The sequence below is a fragment of the Macrobrachium rosenbergii genome, chromosome 41, assembly GCF_040412425.1.
Source record: "Macrobrachium rosenbergii isolate ZJJX-2024 chromosome 41, ASM4041242v1, whole genome shotgun sequence".
NCBI lineage: Eukaryota > Metazoa > Arthropoda > Malacostraca > Decapoda > Palaemonidae > Macrobrachium > Macrobrachium rosenbergii.
The window spans coordinates 43,948,613-43,972,018 of record NC_089781.1 but is presented as its reverse complement, the minus strand read 5'-3'; the positions used below and the strand labels follow the sequence as shown (position 1 = coordinate 43,972,018).

The following is a 23,406-nucleotide window of genomic DNA, read 5'->3' as shown; positions in this document are numbered from 1 at the left end:
AATGAACGGGGCCAGGGAAAAGATGGCGTTTCATTCTTCACTAAGAACCCAATAGTAAAGCAACACACCTAGTCTCCTTATGTGAATCCACCTTCTTGCTCAGAGCCTGTAACTCACTAATTCTCTTAGTAGAAGCTAGAGCGACTAGAAATAGTGTCTTCCTTGTAAGATCCCTGAGTGATGTGGATTGAAGAGGTTCAAAAGCAGGACCTGAGAGCCATTTTAAAACAACATCTAGATTCCAGGATATGGAATCTGACCTCTCCTGTTTCGACTTGTCTAGTGATTTGATATGGTCACCAATGTCTTTATCAGTCAATAGATCCAGACCTCTATGTCTGAATACTGAGTTGAGCATCGCTCTGTAGCCTCTGATCGTGGATGTAGCTAATACTCAGGAGGACCTTAAAAATAGCAAAAAAACTATTTGCACTGCAGAGGTAAAAGTAGATGATACATTGTGTCTTCTGCACCAGCTGCAGAATATTGTCCACTTATTCTGGCAGACATTGGAAGAAGACTGATGTCTACATCTTGCAATTGCTTCCACAGCTGATCTCGAAAAGCCTTTCGCTCTCACAAGCTTCCTGACAGTCTGAAGTCTGTTAGAGCGAGAATGGATAGTCCTTGATGGAACAGGTGAAAGTGTGGTTGCCCAAGTAGATTTCGTCACTGTGGAAGTAATCTTGGGAAATCTACCAGGAGAAAGCGGAGATCTGGAATCCACTCCTTGGCCAAACGGGAGCTACCAGAGTCATCGACATGTTGTGTAAGAAAAATTTGTTGATTACATCTCTCACCATACTGAATGGTGGGAAGGCATAGACATCCAGGTTTGACCAATCCTGGAGCATCACATCCGTTGCCCAGGCGAGAAGAGCCAGAGCTGGTGAGCAACGTTCCAAACAGATCTACCGAAGGCCTTCCCCACCGTTTCCACAGGTCAGTTCATACCTGCGGATTCAGTGTCCATCCCATGGGTAGGACCTATTTGCAACGACTTAATTCGTCTGCTATGACATTTAGTTTGCCCTGTATAAAGCGGGTGACAATCTTGCGCCCAAATAAGATCTCTAGTCACTTGACACAGTGAAAAGGAGTGGGTCCCTCCCTGGTTCTTTATGTAGGTCAGAGCTGTCGTATTGTCCGAGTGGACTATGACTGTGGAGTTGAAAGTCGCTGTTGCGAAGTGTTGAAGGGCTAAGTGTATTGCCTTCAGCGCCTTCATGTTGATATGAAGTTCTCTCTTGGATTGTGACCATGTCCCTGAAACTTCCTCATTTTCTAGGGGAGCCCCCAACTCAGATCTGAAGCGTCTGAATATAATGTGAGGTTGGAGTTCAGAGGGTGTAAGAGATTTCCTTTCTGCAAATCTTCCTGTTACAAGCCACCACCAAAGGTCCTCTTTGATCTCGGGAGTGACTGGAAAAACAAACGAGTCTGCAAGAATCTTCCTCTGCCAACTGGCTTTTAGAAAAAATTGTAACACCCTCATGTAAAATCTTCCTAATGGAACAAACTTTTTTACGGATGACAGAGTTCGAAACTCAGTCCAAAGTACAGTGAGGAATTTCTGAGCTGTCTGAATGCAGGCTTAGATTCTCTTGGAAGACCTTGTCCTGGAACACAAACTGCAGAGATTTCAGCAGGTCCAACTCTTGGGCTAACAGAAGAGTCTTTTTAGGTCGAGGGCATAGAGCCAGTCGTCTAAATAGAGACAAATGTTGATCCCCATGAGATGTAGCCATTTTGCTATGGACTGGAATGTGGAAACTTGAGGGGCTTATGCATCCTGCACATCTATAACACAAACTGCAGAGATTTGCCTGGATCCAATGCATCCTGCACATCTATAGTTGCCATCAATCCCTTGGGATGGAAGACAGAACTGAATGGGTGGTTTCCATTTTGAATTTTGTAGTCTGAACACAGAAATTCAAGGCGCTGACGTCCAGGACAGGTCTCCAACCTCCCGATGACTTCGGGACGACGTATAGGCTGTTGTAAAACCCCGGCATACTGACATCATCGACTATTTCTATGGCCCTCTTGGTGAGCAGAGACGATACTTCTTGTGACAGGGCCAAATACCTCTCTGAGCCTAAAGAGTAGGCCGCCAAGTTGATGGGAGAGGATGCTAGGGGAGGTTTCTCCCTGAATGGGATGGAATACAGGCAGTCCCCAGTTATTGGCAAGGGTTCTGTTCCCGACAGTGTGATGATAACCAAAAATTGCTGACAACCGAAAATCGGCGATAATAGCACCAGTCCCTGGTTATCAGCGCTGATAACTGGGGATTGGCGCCGATAACCGGGGATCGGTGCCAATAACTGGAGATTGGCGTCAAAATCCAGTTATCATTGTCACTAGACAAGCACCGTAAAACCAGATCGCCAATAACCAGGGACTGCCTGTTTCCTTCTCTGATCACCTCTAAAACCCAAGGTTCTATATTTCTGTCCTCCCACTTGCTCAAAAAATGTAGAAGCCTGACCCCCACTGGTACACGGAGGGTAGTATCCTCACTTGCGAGAGGAAGGTTTGCTTGCTGATTTCTTGATTGGTCGAACGAATCTAGAATACACTCGAGAATGGGGCTGGAATCTACATATACCACTTTCAAATGCTTGCTGTAGAGGTGAAACTGTTCTAGGTGCAAACAATGAGGAAGATAAAGAACGTCCAGACTCCTTCGGACATTTGGTGGACTGAGCCAACAAGTCTTGAGTGGATTTCTTTTGCAGCTACTTTGCAATATGTTCTACTGTAGCACTGGGAAAGAGACTATGCTGATCTAAAGGAGCAAAAGAAGCGCGGACCTCTGGGAGGGAGTGATCCCTTTTGAAGTGAATGAACACCACTGCTCTCGCTTCTTAAGTATTCCCACTGCAAACAAGGCTGCCAGCTCCTGGGATCCATCCCTGATTGCCGTAACCGTGCATGAGAGCACTCCCAGCCAGTCTGTAGTGATATTATCTTGGAGAGAGGCACAGTCTTCTATTTTCTTCGCTAAGGCGCCAACATTCCAATCAAGAAAACTTAAGATCTCAAAGACCTTAAAGATATCCTTCGTCAAATGCTCGAGTTCTGAAGTCGTGAATAAAATCTTGGATGAGGAGAAAGCAGCTCTCCATGATGAATCAAACTGGAGAAGTCCCCTTGGGAGGGGGCAGAAACTCCCAACGACGGCACTTCCCCAGTAGCATATGACAAGTATCTCCTCTTAGATAAACGAGAAGGAGGAGCGCAGAATACTGCTTTCCCCACATCCCTCTTTTCTGTAAGCCAGCTCTCAATGCCTGACAGAGCTTTCTTCCAAGATGACGACTGAAGCATCTTAGGCAGCCTAGAAGCTTCCATAGGCTATCTCATCATAAAAGCTGAACTTGGCGAAGATGGAGGTGCTGGCAAAAAGAAGTCCAGGAAGTAAATCAAGAAGAACTTTAAAAGGGAAGCGTAGGCTGAAGAAGGCTGATCCTGTTCTACGTTTCTTCAGACGAAATGGATGAGCGAGTCAAATCCTCGGACTCATAGGTCACTGTCGGTTTGCGTAACAGATCTAGAATGCTAAGCATCGCTGACTCAGTTCCAGAGAAGGATCCTGAACCAAATGAGAAGTGGAGTGTGGCACCAGATGCCTGAATGAATTTAGCGCCAGCTCAGAAGGGGAGCGATCGCACATTGACAACTGCGCAAGAACTACATGTTGATCTGGTTCCACAGGCACATCGGATCCTCTAGATCCCACTGTGTGCTTGGATCCCACTAAACTCTTGGATCCCGCAGATCCCACTTGATGAATGGATCCCTCCGATCCTGATGGATGTTTGGATCCCTCAGATCCCACTAAATGTCTGGGTCCCTCAGATCCCACTAAATGACTGGAGCCTTCCGATCCCACTAAATACTTGGATCCTCCAGATCCCACTAACCTGGACCCCTTGGATCCTGCTGGATGCCCGGATCCCTTGGGTCCTGAAGCACAATCTACGTATTTCTTGGATACCCGCTTGGGCGATGAAAACTGATGCTCTGACACAGACAATGAGGGCAACACATCTAGATGGATCATCCCAAAAACTACATGAAGGTTTGGAACTCTGATCCCGATCTCTGTTCTGCTTGCACAGGATTGGAAAATCAGACGAAGCCACGGATATCGGCCTTTTCAGTGGCCTGGATGCATTTTTAAAGTGCCAGCTGCGCTTCTGACTCGCTTTGCACTTGGATTCGTCAGATCCCGAATCCGAATCACTCGATGAAAGGGAATGAACTCCAATATGGATGCCTTTCCAGTGGCTGTCCACCGAGTCCTGGTAATCTCGAACAACAGGCTCTGTTGAGAGGTGACGACCTGCGGGCAAACCCCACCGACCTCCCTGGGACTTACGGTTTGCCTCCTCCCAGGTTTAGGGGAGTTTGACAATGACCTTCGTCTAGGAGCATTGGTGGGACGAGTAGCCACCTCCTCCACTGACACAACACTTGCACCGAGATCAATGGCACTAAACTCATCCATAAGGCCCCCTCACTTAAGCCCCTACTTGAGCTACAGTGTTAACTAAGAGACCAAATTTCTGGTACGTTCTGGCTTCCAGACTGGCAATGGCATTGGGTTTGGAAGGTTGGAAGTTGAATAATGGAGTCACAGGTAAAGTCAGGGGACTGGTGACAGGGGAAAATGCAATCACAGGAGTTGGAAGAGCATGCTAAACAGGAAAACCCTGACTAACTGAATTCTTAGCTTCGGCCTTAGCAGCCGCCCCCCGTCTGTTTTTCTGAAGTTTATCTAAATGACTAGTCAAAGTTTTCCATTTCCCGATCCCACTCTTTGCATTCGTCACAAGTCAAGACTGAAGAGCAATTTTGTCCTCCACACTGAAAACAAATGGTATGAGTGTCATATTTGACTGAAGTAAGTCTGGTATTGCAGCCTTTGCTGCAAAACCTACTGCAAGCAGAACAGAGTCAGACATCTTAATAAAAGGCAAAAGTCCAAGCTAAATAAGCTAATACAATTAGCTCATTCACTACCAAGACAAAGAATACTTCACCAAAAACAGTGAAAACCATTCAGCAAATTATATTAAATCAAATGACTCAACCAGCAGAAACAAATTGGGCTTGTTGGTAGTGTTGTACTTATCCTTCCCCGAAAGTGGACGAGGCGAGTTACCTACCGTGAGTTACCTACTGCGAATTTTCAAATTTAAGCTGCTGATAAACGGAACATAATACTATGTAATTACTTAGTAAGTAACTTATATAAAATTGACTCTTGAGAAGCATTTACATAATACTGCTTCCAATGTTTCTCAAAAAGTTTATATTTCACAGGAATACTTTAAATGGTCCTCTGGTGCTGACCCTCATCTCAAATTCTTGGACAGAGTTTGTCACCAATCAAGTTTCTTTTGCCAACTCTTAATGCTGACTTGTGCCATAGATGTAGAGTGAGTTCATTGTTTTTCTTGAATAAAATGTACTACAACAACAGTCATCCTCTGCACTATTCTTTACCTGAATTAGCTGTTTTTGTTCAAACACTAAGCAGTCTACTAATGCAACCAAAATGTAGAATATTTTGCCTAGTGCAGTTGTGGAATCTTATGATCTCCAAATATTTAAGCTAGGAGCAAAGTCATTTTGCTCTCTGCTCATGTCTTCTGGATTTCAGATGTGTTTGTTTTATTTTCTATTCCCTCACATTTATCACCTATACTCTCTCTCTCTGTTAACTTCCTCTCTCTGTTAACTTCCTTTTGGAGCCCCTTGGGTTCAGTCTGTTGACTATGTTCATCAGGGTTTTCAGCTGAAAATTTAAAGAAAAAGAATAGCAGGAGCAGAAACTCTTAAGCGTAGCATAAATGAATACAGAACTACATTAGGTTTCTTACAGTGGTATGGGTGCAGGAAATCCTTCAGGAATAGCATCAAGCTCTAAAGATTGACCACTGTCTCTGGTACATTGGAACAGTCAGTTGCATTCTGGAATTAATGAAGGATCTTCTACCAACCTTGAAAACCTTTTGCTTGCAAGAGACAGTCGAGAGTCTCCATATGGTCAGCTGAAGGATGGGGAAGTTTTGGTGCCACCAGGCATCCAGGCAGTATGAGAAGATCCCTCCTTAGTGGGAGGAGTCTCAGGCAGTCTACCAACAATGACAGAAGATTTAGGAACCATTCCCTGCGTTGCACCATGGGGTCAACAAGGTTATGTGTGAATTCAGTTAACTGCAATTTTGCCAGAACCCTTTGATTATAGCCAAAGGGGGGAAAAGCACAGAGATCCATACAATATTAGTCCAATAGCACTGATTCTACTGCCCAAGCATGCAGATCCTGAACCTGCAAGCAGTGTAATGGTAGGAGATGATTGAATTTTGTAGCAAAGATATCTAGAAGGGGAGTACCTACATATTCCATAGATTCCTGCAAACTTGTGGGTTCAAGATGACATAACCTACAGTAATCCTTCCTGTTCAGCTGATCGGCCACAATGTTATGTGGCGTATGATATGGAACAAAGGCTCTGACTTTGCCCCCCCTTTAATTACTTACGTAAGTCAGAGAGTAGGTGTTGTATGAAAACAGATCTATCTTCTTGCCCTGAACTAGCCTGAACACCTTGTAACAGACAAGGTCTATGACTCCACCATCTCAGGGACTCTTTAGATGTAAATCAATGGAGACCAGAATTTGCACAGAATCTGGTTGCTTTTCTATTTCATCAATTCTTCAGAAAGTACTGAACTGGCCTCATCCTTAAACTGGTCCCTGGTACCAGCTTCTTTAAGGATGCCATAGGCCTCAGCAGAGACAGCCACTTCTTTGCTGGCAAGGGAGCAAAGGACAGCAATTCTTCTGGAACTGATGAAAAATTCTCTGTACACTTCACCTTTGGACAAGCCAAAAAATTCTTTGTATCCAGTAACATTCCCAGATAGGTAATCTTCCCAGTTAAAGGTAAGTGTGATTTTGGAATATTAATAATATCACCACAGACTTGCTAATTCTACAAGACTGTCTTTTGCCCTCAGCTTCTTCCTCAGATGTCCACTAGAATCAGTCAGTTGTCTAGAAAGATCATCTGATGCCCAACAAATGAGGACAGGACTCTTGTAAAAACTTAGAAAGCAAAACTCGGACAAAATTGAAAGACTTTGCCCTGAAACAAGAAACATAAGTATTTCTGTGAATTGGGAGAAACAATGTGGAAATAAGTATCCACAGTGTGTAATGACCTCATACAATCTTCCCCTCTCTAATGCCACTAAAACTGAACTTGTCACCTCCAGAGTAATTGGAATCAGGCAAATGAAAAGGTTTAGGGTGATATTCAGTGCTGGTCTCCATCCCCCAGAAGCCTTTGGTATCACTAATAGGCCACTGTAAAAGCCAGGATGCAACTTGTAACTAACTCCACTGCCCCATTTGCTAAAAGAGAATCTACATCCTTCTGCAAGATCTGGAGCTCTTCCTTGTCATGAAGGTAGGAGAGGAAATCTATTGATGAACTCAGTAGAGGAGGCTTGGCAAGGAAGGGAATGCTGTAACACTCTTTGCATACCATCACCACCCAGGGATCCACCTTTAGGTCCTGCCAAACCACACAAAATAAAGTCACCCTTCCACCTTCTGTGGCCTGACAGCCCACTGCATCACTTTAAAAGTAGCTGAATTTTTCTCCAGACACTAAACCTCTTGCATACCCAAAAGGGCTGACTCATCTGCTGGCTTTAGCACCTATTGGCACTCTGCACCAACATAAAAGGCAGCTGTTGCTGTGGCTGAGGGTACCTAAATGCCTGTGAATAGTGTAACCACTACCTGGTTTCTACTTTCTCTACCACCTGCACAACAGCGTCTAAAACTGAAGCATCCAGCAAAAAAATGTAAGGGATGCTGCACAATTGCATCAGTTTTCTGACTGCAAAGACTGAAGGAGTGAGAAAAGAAAATGACTGTTCTTGATGATCAACCCTAGCATTTGTCAAGATGTACAAAGACTCCCCTGAGGAGTCAAAAAATGCTCTATCATACATCCAAAAAAATTGACTAGTCACTCTCTAACTGCTGCCTCTCTTGACGGAGAGCCAAAACAATCTCTCAGGCTATATCATCAATGGCTGCAATAGTCACTGCTGGAAGACAATCTCCATGATATGGAATGCAGACTTAACATAGAATCCAAATCCAAGGGAGTAATTACAATCTTGTCGGACAAACCTGCTCTCTTGCTGTTTAAATCCAGCAGTAAGACGAAAAAAAGGAATTGAGTCCCTATTGGAAAAAGGAACCAACTCTGGTTATTGCTTTGTCTTTCTATTCTTCACAAAAGGCTGAACAAAATTGAAGAGCTCTATGAAGAAACTTTCTTTGATGAAATCTGCAGTGGCATCAAACCTATCTGATGCAGGTTAAATAATTTAGGGGACAGGAGAGGGTCTGCCTTAGCTCAAGTCTGGAAGCCCTAAGGGACCCAGAGTCCTGGACTACTGGTGCCTCAAAAAAAGTCAAGAAATTTACTAGTCCTGACCTTAGTAATTTTTAAAAAACCAATAACAAAACCTGTTCCTCTTCCCCATCAGAGATAAACTTGGGAGCCTGAGGATCCACAGAGAGAATCAATAGGCTACAGAGGGTGGCAGAAGAAGAACCCCTAACCCACTGGGAAGAGTAAAGTTTTCAATCTTCTAAAAGGGAACTTTAATTAGAAGCAAAAACTTCCTCCATGGAAGAGGAAGAACTGGCAACAACTTGCACCTGGGCATCAGAAGCAGAGAACAATGTGGTAGCTGGTGCCAATGCCAAACTCATCTGAAGTATCAATGATGTGGCAGCTGGTGCCAGCATCAAAATTGTCTGAAGTGCAGACAATGTAAAGGCACCAACAGCAAAACTGACTTAAGTAAAAAATCTGACCAAGAAGGAGTAAACCCAGCACTCTGTGCTACTAAAAAGCTACAGTCAAAGGTGCAGGATCAATTGCCTGTTTGGGAAAGGGGCTGAGTGTGATGCTGCAGAGGAGACCGTGAGCTCCTCAAAGAAGCCTAAAAAAGACCTAGCATATACACAGAGACACTGCGACAAAAGCACAATGTGAGGAGTCTGAATAGAATATAGAATAGAATATGAAAATTAGGTCAAAGGCCATGCTCTGGGATCTATGAGGTCATTCAGCGCTGAGGGAAACTGACAGTACTCACAGTTGCACTGTGAAACAATTGTTAGGAGAGGGTGGAAAGTAAAATGGAAGAAAGAAAATATGAAAGGAGATACAGTAAAAGGAATGAAAGGGTTTGCAGCTAGGGGCTAAAGGGATGCTGCAAAGAATCTTGGGTAATGCCTACAGTGCACCACATGTGTGCTGGATGGAACTAACTCCCCACCGGAGTGAAGAGTTTGAGGTGCAAAAGAGGGGATTAAGAAAGGAGGCACAACACCACAAGAGAACAAAAACTCTTATGTGACACCTTAGCGTGGTGCAGCACCAAAGGTGATTGTGATCTAGAATGAGCAGACCAATTTCTCTAACATGTTCCCTCCCTATTGCACAAATGAACCTCTCATGTCAAACAAATGGTGTGTAACAGACTGGCAGACCTAGGAGAGTGAGAACCTGGCACAAAAAGAATGCCCTCGAGAAAACATCAAAGCAACCTTCAAGGGAGACATCGCCAAACAAGGGATAGAAATAACCATAAGACAGGAATAGGGTCCTGGATAGGGATTGCTAGCAGTTCACAGCCTCCTGGAAGGTCTAGGAGAACTGAATTAGGCCTATAGTGAGCATGCTGATCTACAAATAATTCATGTACACCTGGCCTAGCTTAACTCCACTTCATCTTACCTCTCACATCCTTCGATGACCAAGCAACAACCTGGGCGCGACTTGCACCAGGTTGGCCATAGGAAGACGACAATGAGAACACACCACTTTCTCTTCCTGACATACCTTGCTTCTTTGTACCTTAAAAAGTGATAGGAGCTTCACAGGGCCATGGCTAGGGTATGGCTAAAAGGAGGGGAGGCATTGGGTCTTTCTCTGCAGTGGGGGGACACGAAAAGAATGATTCATTTGGGTCGGTAATAAAGCAAGTGGTAGAGGTGGCAAATTCCAAAACTTTTCTAACATAGCCCTAAGGTTTGGTACGTCAGATACTAATTTCCTAAACCTCATAGCCCCAACAATACGGGGAACTTTCAGTGGTGAAGAAAAACATCTTGAGGGGAAGGATTACTAGATACACCAGAAGAGGGAAAAGAGCTAAACTAACACATCACAAAAACTAGAAAAGCTCTTATTTCTATCATTGCTTCCTATCCTAGCTTTAGAAGCATCCCTATACCTTCTTTTCATATTCTTGGCAGCTTCCTAAACCTCTTTATACTTCCAATAATTATCAATAACATCATCTGGCCAATCAGCACAATGACTCCCATGGTTGTTGAAAGAACAATCTTGTTCATACATTTATGGTACACATATTGAGACTGTCAATGAGCTAAAAAGTACAGATGGGTGTTATGCTCTCCTACACTACATATCCTATGTTTTTTTATTATCTTCCAGAATATCAATCCTACATAACAAGCAATACAAAATTAATATAAAATCCAATCAAATCAGCAAAGAAAATATCAGCAACACTCTAACATCCTAACACATCAACAACAGAGAAAAATCTGAATGGAAAACAAATGCTTGAACTAGCAGTTCACCTGAAAGAAGAAATAAGTCAACTAATGGTTCACAATAAATGATCCAAAGAACTTCTTAGTTTTCAAACTCTGTTTTCCTCCCACCTCTTGGAGGAATACAGCTATCATAACAGAGAGGTAAAATTCATCTAAATTCTCTCTGAAGTGTGTGGTCTTGATCTCATACCCATGATAACTGAAATCAAGCTTTCTAACATTAAGGCACCAAGAGATGTGACAGTACTACTATATAGCCAAAATAAACTCGCCCTCAAGGTAATATAATGTAAAGGGTTACTCCAAATGATCTGAATAAATCAATATTGGTCAGGATTACCAAATATTATGAATGCAAATGCTTTGATTTGCTGTGTGGAATTCTCAACTTGTGTTTTCCTTAGCCGCTTGGATATTTCTTTTGCAAACTTGCTGTTCCCAAAAGAAAAATTATAAAGAACATTCTCTTGGGAAGAAAGTTTTGGCAAAGTTACCTGAGGGCAAAGAGGACATGGTACTAACCTGCAATATGTATTCTTTCAGAAGTATAAACATATCACAAGTCACTGATATAAGTGATAATTCCCCTCCAAGCAATTAACACTAAGACTGGAAGAAACAGACTAACAGGGTGAACTTATGATAAAACATATATTCTATTTTATGCAAGGTACACTCCAACATTCCTGAAAGCTTACCTCTGAAAGCATAACTATTGTTGTGACTTCTTGGTCAAATACCATCCTCCAAAAATCTGCTATAGTGTTATCCGTAGGGTCTTGTGTGACTATAAAAGACTCTGCCAAATCATAACCCTGGTGAAAAAGTGAGAAACACTTAATATGGGTAAACTGTACCGACTATAATAACAGTAATGTCAATCTATAGTATATGCTATGATGGTTACAATATAGTAGTAGAAATGATGGTGGCAGCTCAACAAGTAAATAATCAATAAAATTTAAATCATATATGGATATATACAGTAAATTTTTTTTTAAATTACTAAATACTTTTTACCAACTTCAAACTGCTGCCTACATTTGTTCAATGGGCAACATAAATATAAATGAATAACCACAATGCCTTCCTCACTTCTCGAATACTTAGCACTTTTTGGATGTGCTTGCCACAGCAAAGCCTGAGCTGAAATGTAAGAATATCATGAAATTCTGATGTTGGTAGCAATATTAAAACGTGCAGGATTCAGAACGAAGTCGCATTATTATGGTCAGGTCTGTAATGTAACTTAGTTCTGATATTATGGATGCAAATGTAAATCTCGAAATGGACATCAAAATTTCACTGTTTTCTTGCATTTGGAACTCGGGCTTTATAAATGGCAAGTGTATCCGAAGAGTGCAAAGAATTTGAGAATTTATAAACAGCACTGTGGTTAGTATAATTACACATAAACACACACAATTATATACCGTATAGATAGATAGATAGATATAACACATATACAGTATATACCCGAACTTACATGAGGTTAGGTTCCAGAACCCCTCAAGCAAGGCGAATTTTTACGGAAGTTTGGCACAGTCTCTAAAAATGCTAATAAATGCTTATTTCTAGAGTTTAAACACTAAATATGACCCTAATCATGCTCCCAAAGCATTAAGCTAACTTTTAAATGAAATTAAAGTTATTGTAATTCAATTTAAAAGTTAGCTTAATACATTACCATTAAAAAAGAAATAAATGGTTGACATTAAAATAGAGAGTTGGAAGAGAATTTCTCTCTCTCCCCTTCCAGCCAATTTATTTTTAGAAGCCTTCTCAACCTTGTTTTTAAGAACTTCTTTATTCTACATCTCTATCTCTTTGTTCTGCAATATATTTCATGAACAAACAGTGTTTTTTATTTGGACTACTACAACTCACAGTTATTATGTCTGCCATTTTTTAAAATATCACATAACTTACTATAGAAATATATAAATTTTGTAATTATGGTTATATTATTATTATTATTTAATCTTAATATTTGAAAATCAGTACTTATTATTAGGTAAATCATTTATTTATCATACAAAACAAATAAACATATACATGTAAACATAAAAATTCTCTCATCTCGGTATATATTATACAGTTATACTGCGAACTTACACATGGTTAGGTTCCAGAACCCCTCGCGCAAGGCGAATTTTTGCGCAATGGCAGGGTCTCTAAAAATATTAATAAATGCTTACTTCAAGAGTTTAAACATTAAATATAACTCTAATCATGCTCCTAAATTATTAAGCTAACTTTTAAATGAAATTAAAGTTAGTGTAATTTCATTTAAAAGTTAGCTTAATAAATTGCCCTTAAAAAAATAAATAAATGGTTGACATAAAAATAGAGAGTTGGAAGAGAATTTCTCTCTCTCTCTCCCCCCCCTTCCGACCAATCTATTTTTAGAAGTCTTCTCAACCTCTTTTTAACCCTTAAACGCCTGTTAGACGTAGCAAACGTCGACTAAAATTGTCTGTTGAATGCCGAGTGGACGTAGCAAACGTCGACTACAAAAAATTTCAACCTTCGGTCAACTTTGACTCGACCAAAATGGTCGAAAAACGCAATTGTAAGCTAAAACTCTTACATTCTAGTAATATTCAATCATGTACCTTCATTTTGCAACAAATTGGAAGTCTCTAGCACAATATTTCGATTTATGGTGAATTTTGAAAAAAAAAACTTTTTCTTACACCACGCGTAACTCGGCCGAAAATTTCAGAAATTCTTTCGTCATTTTGTCATAATTTTTGCACTGTTCTATATTAGCCGTTACATAAAGTTTTATAAATGAAAATGTGCGCAATTTCATGTACAATACAACAGAAAATAACTCATGGTTGTAGCTTTTATCAGTTTTGAAATATTTTCATATAAATCACGATAACTGCCAAAATTTCAACCTTCGGTCAACTTTGAGTCGACCGAAATGGTAAAAAAACGCAATTGTAAGCTAAAACTCTTACAATCTAGTAATATTCAATCATTTACCTTCATTTTGCAACCAATTGGAAGTCTCTAGCACAATATTTCGATTTATGGTGAATTTTTGAAAAAACTTTTTCCTTACGTCCAGCAGAAATTCTTTAAATCACGTTGTCGTAATGTTTGCACTGTTATATTAGTCGTTACAAAAAGTTTTATATATGGAAATGTGCGCAATTTCATGTAGAATACAACAGAAAATAACTCATGGTTGTAGCTTTTATCAGTTTTGAAATATTTTCATATAAATCATGATAACTGCCAAAATTTCAACCTTCGGTCAACTTTAACTTCGACCGAAATGGTAAAACGCAATTATAAGCTAAAACTCTTACATTCTAGTAATATTCAATCATGTACCTTCATTTTGCAACAAACTGGAAGTCTCTAGCACAATATTTCGATTTATGGTGAATTTCTGAAAAAAAAAAATTTTTCCTTACGTCTGCTCGCGGTAACTCTGCCGAACATCTCAGAAATTCTTTCGTCATGTTGTCGTAATGTTTGCTTCGTTTTACATTAGTCGTTACATAAACTTTTATATATGAAAATGTGTGCAATTTCATGTAGAATACAACAGAAATTAGCTCATGGTTGTAGCTTTTATCAGTTTTGAAATATTTTCACATAAATCACGATAACTGCCAAAATTTCAACCTTCAGTCAACTTTAACTCGACCGAAATGGTAAAAAAACGCAATTGTAAGCTAAAACTCTTACATTCTAGTAATATTCAATCGTTTACCTTCATTTTGCAATAAATTGGAAGTCTCTAGCACAATATTTCGATTTATGGTGAATTTTTTAAAAACATTTTCCTTACGTCTGCGCGTAACTTTCGGCCAACATTCAGAAATTCTTTCGTCTCGTTGTCGTAATATTTGCACCGTTTTATATTAGTCGATACATAAAGTTTTATATATGAAAATGTGCACAATTTCATTTACAATACAACAAAAAATAACTCATGGTTGTAGCCTTTATCAGTTTTGAAATATTTTCATATAAATCAAGATAAATAGAAAAAATTCGACTTTCGGTCAACTTTAACTCGACCGAAATGGTCGAAAACTGCAATTGTAAGGTAAAACACTTACAGTCTAGTAATATTCAATCAATAAGCTTCATTTTTCAACAAACGGGAAGTCTCTAGCACAATATTTCGATTTATGGTGAATTTTGAAAAAAATTTTTACGTCCATGCGTTACGAATTCATGCATCATTTTGTGATAATATTTTCTCTGTGTTGCTTTGATCGTTTTAAAATTTGTTATATACCAAAATCATCGCAATTTAGTGTACAATACAACTAAAAAAAATTATGTCATTAGCTTTAACCGTTTTGCTTACAGCGCGATTTGTATACAATTATATACGTTTTTTTTTTTCGCTGTCATATATTCCAATATTTATATATGATAATGATATTTTTTTTAATTTCTGATGGTTGCATACTAAACCTCAGGCAATGACAAAAAAAATGAGTCAAAAACGAACTCTTAATCTTAAAAACTAAGCGTGCTGTGATTTTTTGAAAAAAACTTTTTTTCCGCTTCGGCGCTAACTCACCGAACGCCGCTGGCATACGGGAGACGTTTTTGTAAATAGGGCTTCGGCGTTAAAGGGTTAATAAATCTTTATTCTACGTCTCTTTGTTCTCAAATGCTTTTTCATGAACAAAGTGTTTTTTATTTTGACTAATACAACTCTTAGTTATTATGTCTCTATGCATTTACACTTTGTAGACGGTACAGGTAAAATTAGATCCATTTAAACCATCTACTGTACACGTAAAGACGTACAGAGAAATAAGTTGTAAAAATGGGTGAGCGCTAACTATGAGCGAGAGAGAAAGAGAAATAAGAGTTGTCCTTACTTAAGTGAAATTATCTATCCTATCAATTATTATGGAGACAGAGAATAACATAGAGAGAGAGAGAGAGAGAGAGAGAGAGAGAGAGAGAGAGAGAGAGAGAGTCTTTACTTGATATATCAAGTTAAATTATTTATGAATTATTATCAGAGAGAGAGAGAGAGAGAGAGAGAGAGAGAGAGAGAGAGAGAGAGAGAGAGAGAGTTATTCTTATGTTAGGTATCAAAAGATGGATATTCAGTATTTAACTTTTAAATCAAATTAAAGTTACTGTAATTTCATTTAAAAGTTAACTTAATACATTACCTTTAAAATGATGTAAAAATATAGGTGTGTGTGAAGATTAGTATCCTATTTCTCTCTCCCACCATTCCACCGATCTTTTTAAAAATTCTTTATTCTGTCTCCCTTTGTTCCGAAATGCTTTATGTCTCTATGTTTTAGAACGGCGCATTTACAGTTTGTGAATGGTACAGGTAAAATTAGATCAATTTAAAATTATCTACTGTACAGTTAAAGACATACAGAGAAACAGTAATAAGTAAGTTGCGCTAACTACGAACGAGAGAGAGAGAGAGAGAGAGAGAGAGAGATAACAGTTGTTCTTACTTAAGAGAGTGAAATTTTTATGAATTATTATGGACAAAGAGAGAGAGCGAGAGAGAGAGAAACCTTTGACCTGCTAATCAGCAACACTTCCCCTTCTTGTCATGTTAACTCGACATGTCTGGCAGCTTTTTGCCTTCGAGCGTCTTCCAAAAGATGAGGGAAAGACGAATTTTGTAATTACAGTTATGCTTTTATTATTATTATTATTATTATTATTATTATTATTATTATTATTATTATTATTATTATTATTATTACTATTATCATTATTATTATCATTATTACTATTATTATTATTGTTATTATTATTAAGGGAGTAGACCCTCTTTTAAACAGTCCTCTTTGCCAATTTCTATATGGGCACTGTGGAACAAAGGGTATTCAAAAACATACACCAGCTAAGGATGCACATGCGCTACATCGACGATGCCTTTGTCAGCGCCAATTAGTAAGAAGAGATCGAGAAACTGAGGCGTGCTTTCCACAACCACAGCAGCCTCAATTTCACAATCGAATATAGCTAAAACCGTTGCTTCCCCTTCCTTGACGTCCTTGTGGAACAGAGAGAGGCCTCTTTCTCTACAAGGGTCTATACAAAGCGCACGGACCTGGGAATGTGTATGAATGAGGCGAGCGAGTGCCTCGAGAGGTATAAGCGCTCCACCATCAGCGCCTACGTCAGGAGGGCCCTCTCGCACTGCTCCTCCTGGAACAGCATGCCAAACAACTCAGGTCTAACAATCCCTTCATTTTCCATTATCCCAAATCCATCAGGAGTTCGCTCATTAACGTATACTTAAATAACAAAGGGGAAGAAGCCGGAGTTTACAAGATACCGTGTAGCAATTGTAATGACATTTACGTAGGGGAGACAGGTAGATCGTTCTCGCAAAGAATAACAGAGCACAAAAGATCAGTACGTTACGCTTCGGAGAGTTCGGGGATTTTCCTACAAATCAGAAATACAGGACATGTCATAAACTGGAGTGGGGCGGAGCTGGTTTTCAAAAGTAGCTGTTTGTACAAAAGAAAGATGCTGGAATCTGCTATCATCAATCAAACCAACAATATGAACTTGTCAGGAGGGCATTGGAAATCGGACGACATCGACGCTTTAATCCTCAGACTGCTCCTGAAGAAGATGGCCCAGGAAACGCGACCTCCAGAATCGTCGCCAAACGGGAGTTAATGAGGCCAAAAACCACTAGGGAATTGGTTATTCTCCTCCTCCTTAGGAAACGGTCAGCAGCATACCATCGGAGACTTAATGCCACACCTATATGCTTTGTATATATACCCTTGTAACATTTCATCTGTCCATATTCCACCAGTGAACAGGGGAACAGAAGCAAGTGCCCAAAATATATGGTTGCAACATTTAAATAGTGTTTTATGGGCCTTCTTATATTCATATTACACTGTGGTATTACAGGAAGAGACATTCATATATATATATATATATATATATATATATATATATATATATATATATATATATATATATATATATATATATATATATATATATATATATATATATATATATATATATATATATATATATATATATATATATATATATACTATATATATATATATATATATATATATATATATATATATATATTATATATATATATATATATATATATATATATATATATATATATATATATATATATATATATATATATATATATATATATATATATATATATATCTGTACAGTACATACATACATAAATATATATATATATATGTATATATATATATACATACACACATATATATACACACATATATATAATATAAAACTTATAAATTCCATACAGTTTACTTTTATTTAAAACTTCTTTATTTACATAACAGACATGCATTGCAGATGATGTAGAATTCATAACATGATTCTAGTTTTAGCCATGAATCTAGTTTTAGCCCAAAGACAGGATTCTGCTGATTACAATATGCAAGATCTCTTGGAAACAACTTGAATATATGCCACTACATGGCCTGTCAGAGAAAATTCTGACAATTAGTAAAAATTATTATTCAAATGACCAATTGTTGTAGCCTATTATTTATAAATTCCAGAACGTCAAAAAAGGGTAGGTTTGATATACAACGAATAAACTACCATATATGAAAAAATGCATGTGTGCTGGTCCTAAGAGATTATTATTTACCAACTGTCACCACATTTATAATCCTATAGCCAAGGGATGAATTATCATTAGTAGTATGGCTGGAAAGAGAAGACGTATAAATACGTGACAGTGGTGAAAGGGAATGGCCGCATATATATGTTAATAGTCATACATGGGTTGAAATATATGGAATAAGATACAGAAACTGATAAAAAAAAAGGAAATGTTGGCCCCCTGCATTTAAAAGATAGTGCACCAGGTAGAGTAGTTGCCATGTTGTGTTTTTTACTTTTTGCTGACATTCTTGGTAACTTGAATGTTTGCTGAGCGGGCTCTTAGCTGACAGCTGGGGCACTGAAGCAGGTTTCCGTAGAAAACAGTTATTGGGTTAATGATGCAAACACAGGGTATTTTACACATACAGTTTTCATAGGAGGCAAAATGATTAACCCTTAAACGCCGACTGGACGTATCATACGTCGACTAAAATTGTCTGTTGGGTGCCGAGTGGACGTACCGTACATTGATGACAAAAAATTTCAACCTTCGGTCAACTTTGACTCGACCGAAATGGTCGAAAAACACAATTGTAAGCTAAAACTCTTACATTCTAGTAATATTCAATCATTTACCTTCATTTTGCAACAAATTGGAAGTCTCTAGCACAATATTTCGATTTATGGTGAATTTTTGAAAAAACTTTTTCCTTACGTCCGTGCGATAACTCGGCAGAAAATTTCAGAAATTCTTTCGTCATTTTGTCGTAGTTTTTGCACTGTTTTATATTAGCCGTTACATAAAGTTTTATATATGAAAATGTGCGCAATTTCATGTAAAATACAACAAAATACAACCCATGGTTGTAGCTTTTATCAGTTTGTAAATATTTTCATATAAATCACGATAACTGCCAAAATTTCAACCTTCGGTCAACTTTGACTCTACCGAAATGGTCAAAAAATGCAATTATAAGCTAAAACTCTTACGATCTAGTAATATTCAATCATTTACCTTCATTTTGCAACCAATTGGAAGTCTCTAGCACAATATTTCGATTTATGGTGAATTTTTGAAAAAACTTTTTCCTTACGTCCGCACCAGAAATTCTTTAAATCACGTTATCGTAATGTTTGCACCGTTTTATATTAGTCGTTACATAAAGTTTTATATATGGAAATGTGTGCAATTTCATGTAGAATACAACAGAGAATAACTCATGGTTGTAGCTTTAATCAGTTTTGAAATATTTCCTTATAAATCACGATAACTGCCAAAATTTCAACCTTCGGTCAACTTTAACTCGACCGAAATGGTAAAAAAACGCAATAATAAGCTAAAACCCTTACATTCTAGTAATATTCAATCATGAACCTTCATTTTTAAACAAACTGGAAGTCTCTAGCACAATATTTCGATTTATGGTGAATTTCTGAAAAAAAAAAAAAATTTTTCCTTACGTCTGCGCGCGGTAACTCTGCCGAACATCTCAGAAATTCTTTCGTGACGTTGTCGTAATGTTTGCATCGTTTTACATTAGTCGTTACATAAAATTTTATATATGAAAATGTGTGTAATTTCATGTAAAATACAACAGAAAATAACTCATGGTTGTAGCTTTTATCAGTTTTGAAATATTTTCACATAAATCACGACAACTGCCAAAATTTCAACCTTCGGTCAACTTTAACTCGACCGAAATGGTCGAAAAACGCAATTGTAAGTTAAAACTCTTACATTCTAGTAATATTCAATCATTTACCTTCATTTTGCAATAAATAGTCTCTAGCACAATATTTTGATTTATGGTGAATTTTTTAAAAAACCATTTTCCTTACGTCCCCGCGGTAACTCGGCCGAACATCTCAGAAATTCTTTTCACACGTTGTCGTAATGTTTGCACCGTTTTATATTAGTCGTTACATATACTTTTATATATGAAAATGTGCGTAATTTCATGTAGAATACAACGGAAAATAACACATGGTTGTAGCTTTTATCAGTTTTGAAATATTTTCATATAAATCACGATAAATAGAAAAAATTTGACCTTCGGTCAACTTTAACTTTCGACGAAATGGTTTAAAACTGCAATTATAAGCTAAAACACTTACAGTCTAGTAATATTCAATCAATTAGCTTCATTTTTCAACAAACGGGAAGTCTCTAGCACAATATTTCGATTTATGGTGAATTTTTGAAAAAAAAACATCTTTTTACGTCCGCGCGTTACGAATTCATGCATCATTTTGTGATAATATTTTCTCTGTGTTGCTTTGATCGTTTTACAATTTGTTACATACCAAAATCATCGCAGTTTAGTGTACAATACAAAGAAAAAAAAGAACCCGTTAGCTTTAACTGTTTTGCTCACAGCGCGATTTGTATAAAATTATATATGAAAAAATTTTTTTGCGCTGTCATATATTTCAATATTTATATATGATAATGATATTTTTTTCATTTCTGATGGTTGCATACTAAACTTCAGGCAATGACAAAGAAAAGGAGAAAAAAATGAACTCTTAATCTTAAAACCTAAGCGTGCTGTGATTTCTTGAAAAAAACTTTTTTTCTGCTTTGGCGCTAACTCACCGAACGCCGCCGGCATACGGGAGACGTTTTTGTAAATAGAGGCTCGGCGTTAGAGGGTTACAACAAATGAAATATGCCATAGATGCTCATTTATTATCTGATCTCTTGCACCATGTGGTCCTTAAAATTTTGTTCCTTAAACATGATTTCACTGTATACATATCTCTTGTATCATGCTATATACCACTCATTTGAAGCTGAATCAGAAAAAATGTTCAAAATTTTCCCACATACCATACTGAAACAAGGGATAATTATGGCTTTTCACTTTTTGTAGTTTTCAAACAAATATTTTTAAGACTTAACAATGTGCCTTACTTTTATAACAGTCAACTCTACAAAAATGCAGAAAGTACTAACCGTGACAAATGAGGCATTAATATACGTAGATGATGGTCTTGTAGGCAGGGGAGCCAAAATAACACGATTGGAATCATATGGTAAAACAAAATCATAACGATTTTTAGGTTTGTTTTCTTCACTTGTCGCAATAGCAAAAGACTTCCGGTCTTCTACAACTTTACCCAACCGCTGTAAGAAAATCAGGTATTATTAAAGCATGACCAATGTCTCAAAAAACTAGTAAATCTACACAACATATAAACATCACAGTACTGCACAAATATATAAGTACAAAAAATACTGAACTCACCTCAAACTCCTTTTCCAAAGGAGATGAGTCTTCAAGACTATCATGGTATGTGTGATTACTGTGAGCCTCCTTCAGCTGTGCTATACTTAACTCAGTATTTCCAAATTGGGAATACTCCATCAGTGCTCTATGTAGAAACACATACTGTTTCTGCAAATACATCCACAGTAATTTAGTAAACTTTAAACACTGTCTACTACAATATTGCAATAAACTCTTCTTTACCAAATCATTTTAAAAAATGGACAATGTCTGTCATTTGGCATTACATACCTAGATTTATCTACATATGACAAAAACTGGACAGTATTAGTGTATTGATACGTTATGTGTGTCTACTTAAGAGATGTGTTTTTTCAAGTCTTTTGTAAGTGTTTCTTGTCCTAAACTTCCTTTGTCATTGCTAATTATCTTACACATCCTTCTTGATCATGCTGCAACTACAATCTGATGTCTTAGTTGTATAGCTCTTTGCAGTGTAGTAGATCTACTGGCACTTTGTGCAATTTTATTACTGTACACAAATGCCTCTTTTGTGATAAGACTGACATCCTACGAAAAAAAGTATATTTTAGTTTAACCAGACCACTGAGCTGATTAACAGCTCTCCTAGGGCTGGCCCGAAGGATTAGATTTATTTTTACGTGGCTAAGAACCAATTGGTTACCTAGCAACGGGACCTACGGCTTATTGTGGTATCCGAACCACATTAGAGCGAGAAATGAATTTCTATCACCAGAAACAAATTCCTCTTGTTCTTCACTGGCCGGTCGGAGATTCAAACTTGTGACCAACAGAGTGGTAGATGAGAACAGAACCTGCTCACCCAGCGAGGAACTCTGACATCCTACAATCACATTTAAATTATGCAGGATACGAGACAGGAAACAGAAGCACTGAAGATGGATTATTGACACTTACAACAAACCCTTAAGCTTTATGGAAACTCCTGTTTCCTTCTTCTGAGCAAATAAAATAAATACAATGATGTGTAAAAGGGCAGATCATCTCATGGCACAGGTGTCATCATGAATGACAAAGACTTCTCATTAACAGATTATCTTCCATGGCAGGAGCTGTTACTGAGATTTGGAAGGTGGCATGGTAATACCCTAACTGTCATTTATTATTACTGCTTTTGAAAAATTACTCTACTCTGTGTATTTCAAGCCTATTCTTGAAATTCCGATTAGTTTCTCTAACATAAGACAAACACTGTTGTATTACAAATTCTTCAAAATCAAATGTATTATTTTGGTAGAAACCAATTTTTTGTTTTGGTACAAACCCAACATTTTATGATTGCCTTTAGGTATATAAGCTCCTTTTCCTGACATGCCCCAAAAGAATAAACCAGATTGCTTGTTTGCACATTTGGGTTGCCAGGTCCCCCTTCAAGTTAACAGTGGTCAGACTTGGCCACTCTTTGAGCAATGGGGCATGGGGAGGAGGGCAATTAAGTAATAAAGTTTTTATAAAAAAAATGTTTAAACAATTTTTTCATAAAAATACTCATCGCTTTACGACTGTGATAGGCTATCTAGGTGGGAGGAACCTTGCTGCGTGGAGAAGTTGGTCCTTGGAAATTTGAAGCAAAGTGGCTAGTACCTTCTTAGTAAAACTATGAACTGTACAAAGAAAGGATGGCACAAGAGAACCCTAGAAGCACGTACTATTTGCACACAGCATAGAAAACAAGCACTTTAGCTGATTATGTGGAAATCACAGGTACTAGAAGGAAAATTAGGATTCAACAGTCATGACAATGTGAAAATGGCAGGTGCTTCTAGGCTTCTTCTGTAACACAGCTACTGAGTAAGACAAAATTTTGTTAACAAAGTACTTG

At 38.0% G+C, this 23,406-nt stretch overlaps 1 protein-coding gene across 2 annotated transcripts in view; it reads right to left on the bottom strand.

Annotated features, from left to right (window-relative positions):
* Ptp69D (Protein tyrosine phosphatase 69D) overlaps positions 1-23,406 on the bottom strand; it is a 752,166-nt gene that overhangs the window by 101,479 nt on the left and 627,281 nt on the right. For both annotated transcript variants that reach the window (XR_010849719.1, XM_067084316.1), the window contains exons 20-22: positions 21,561-21,710; positions 21,269-21,439; positions 11,400-11,516 (exon numbers count right to left, since the gene is read on the bottom strand). Coding sequence is in view for 1 of the 2 variants with exons in the window: in XM_067084316.1 (XP_066940417.1) it covers positions 11,400-11,516; positions 21,269-21,439; positions 21,561-21,710 (438 nt within the window). In the remaining variant the exon portion in view is untranslated. The remainder of the gene's footprint in view (positions 1-11,399; positions 11,517-21,268; positions 21,440-21,560; positions 21,711-23,406) is intronic.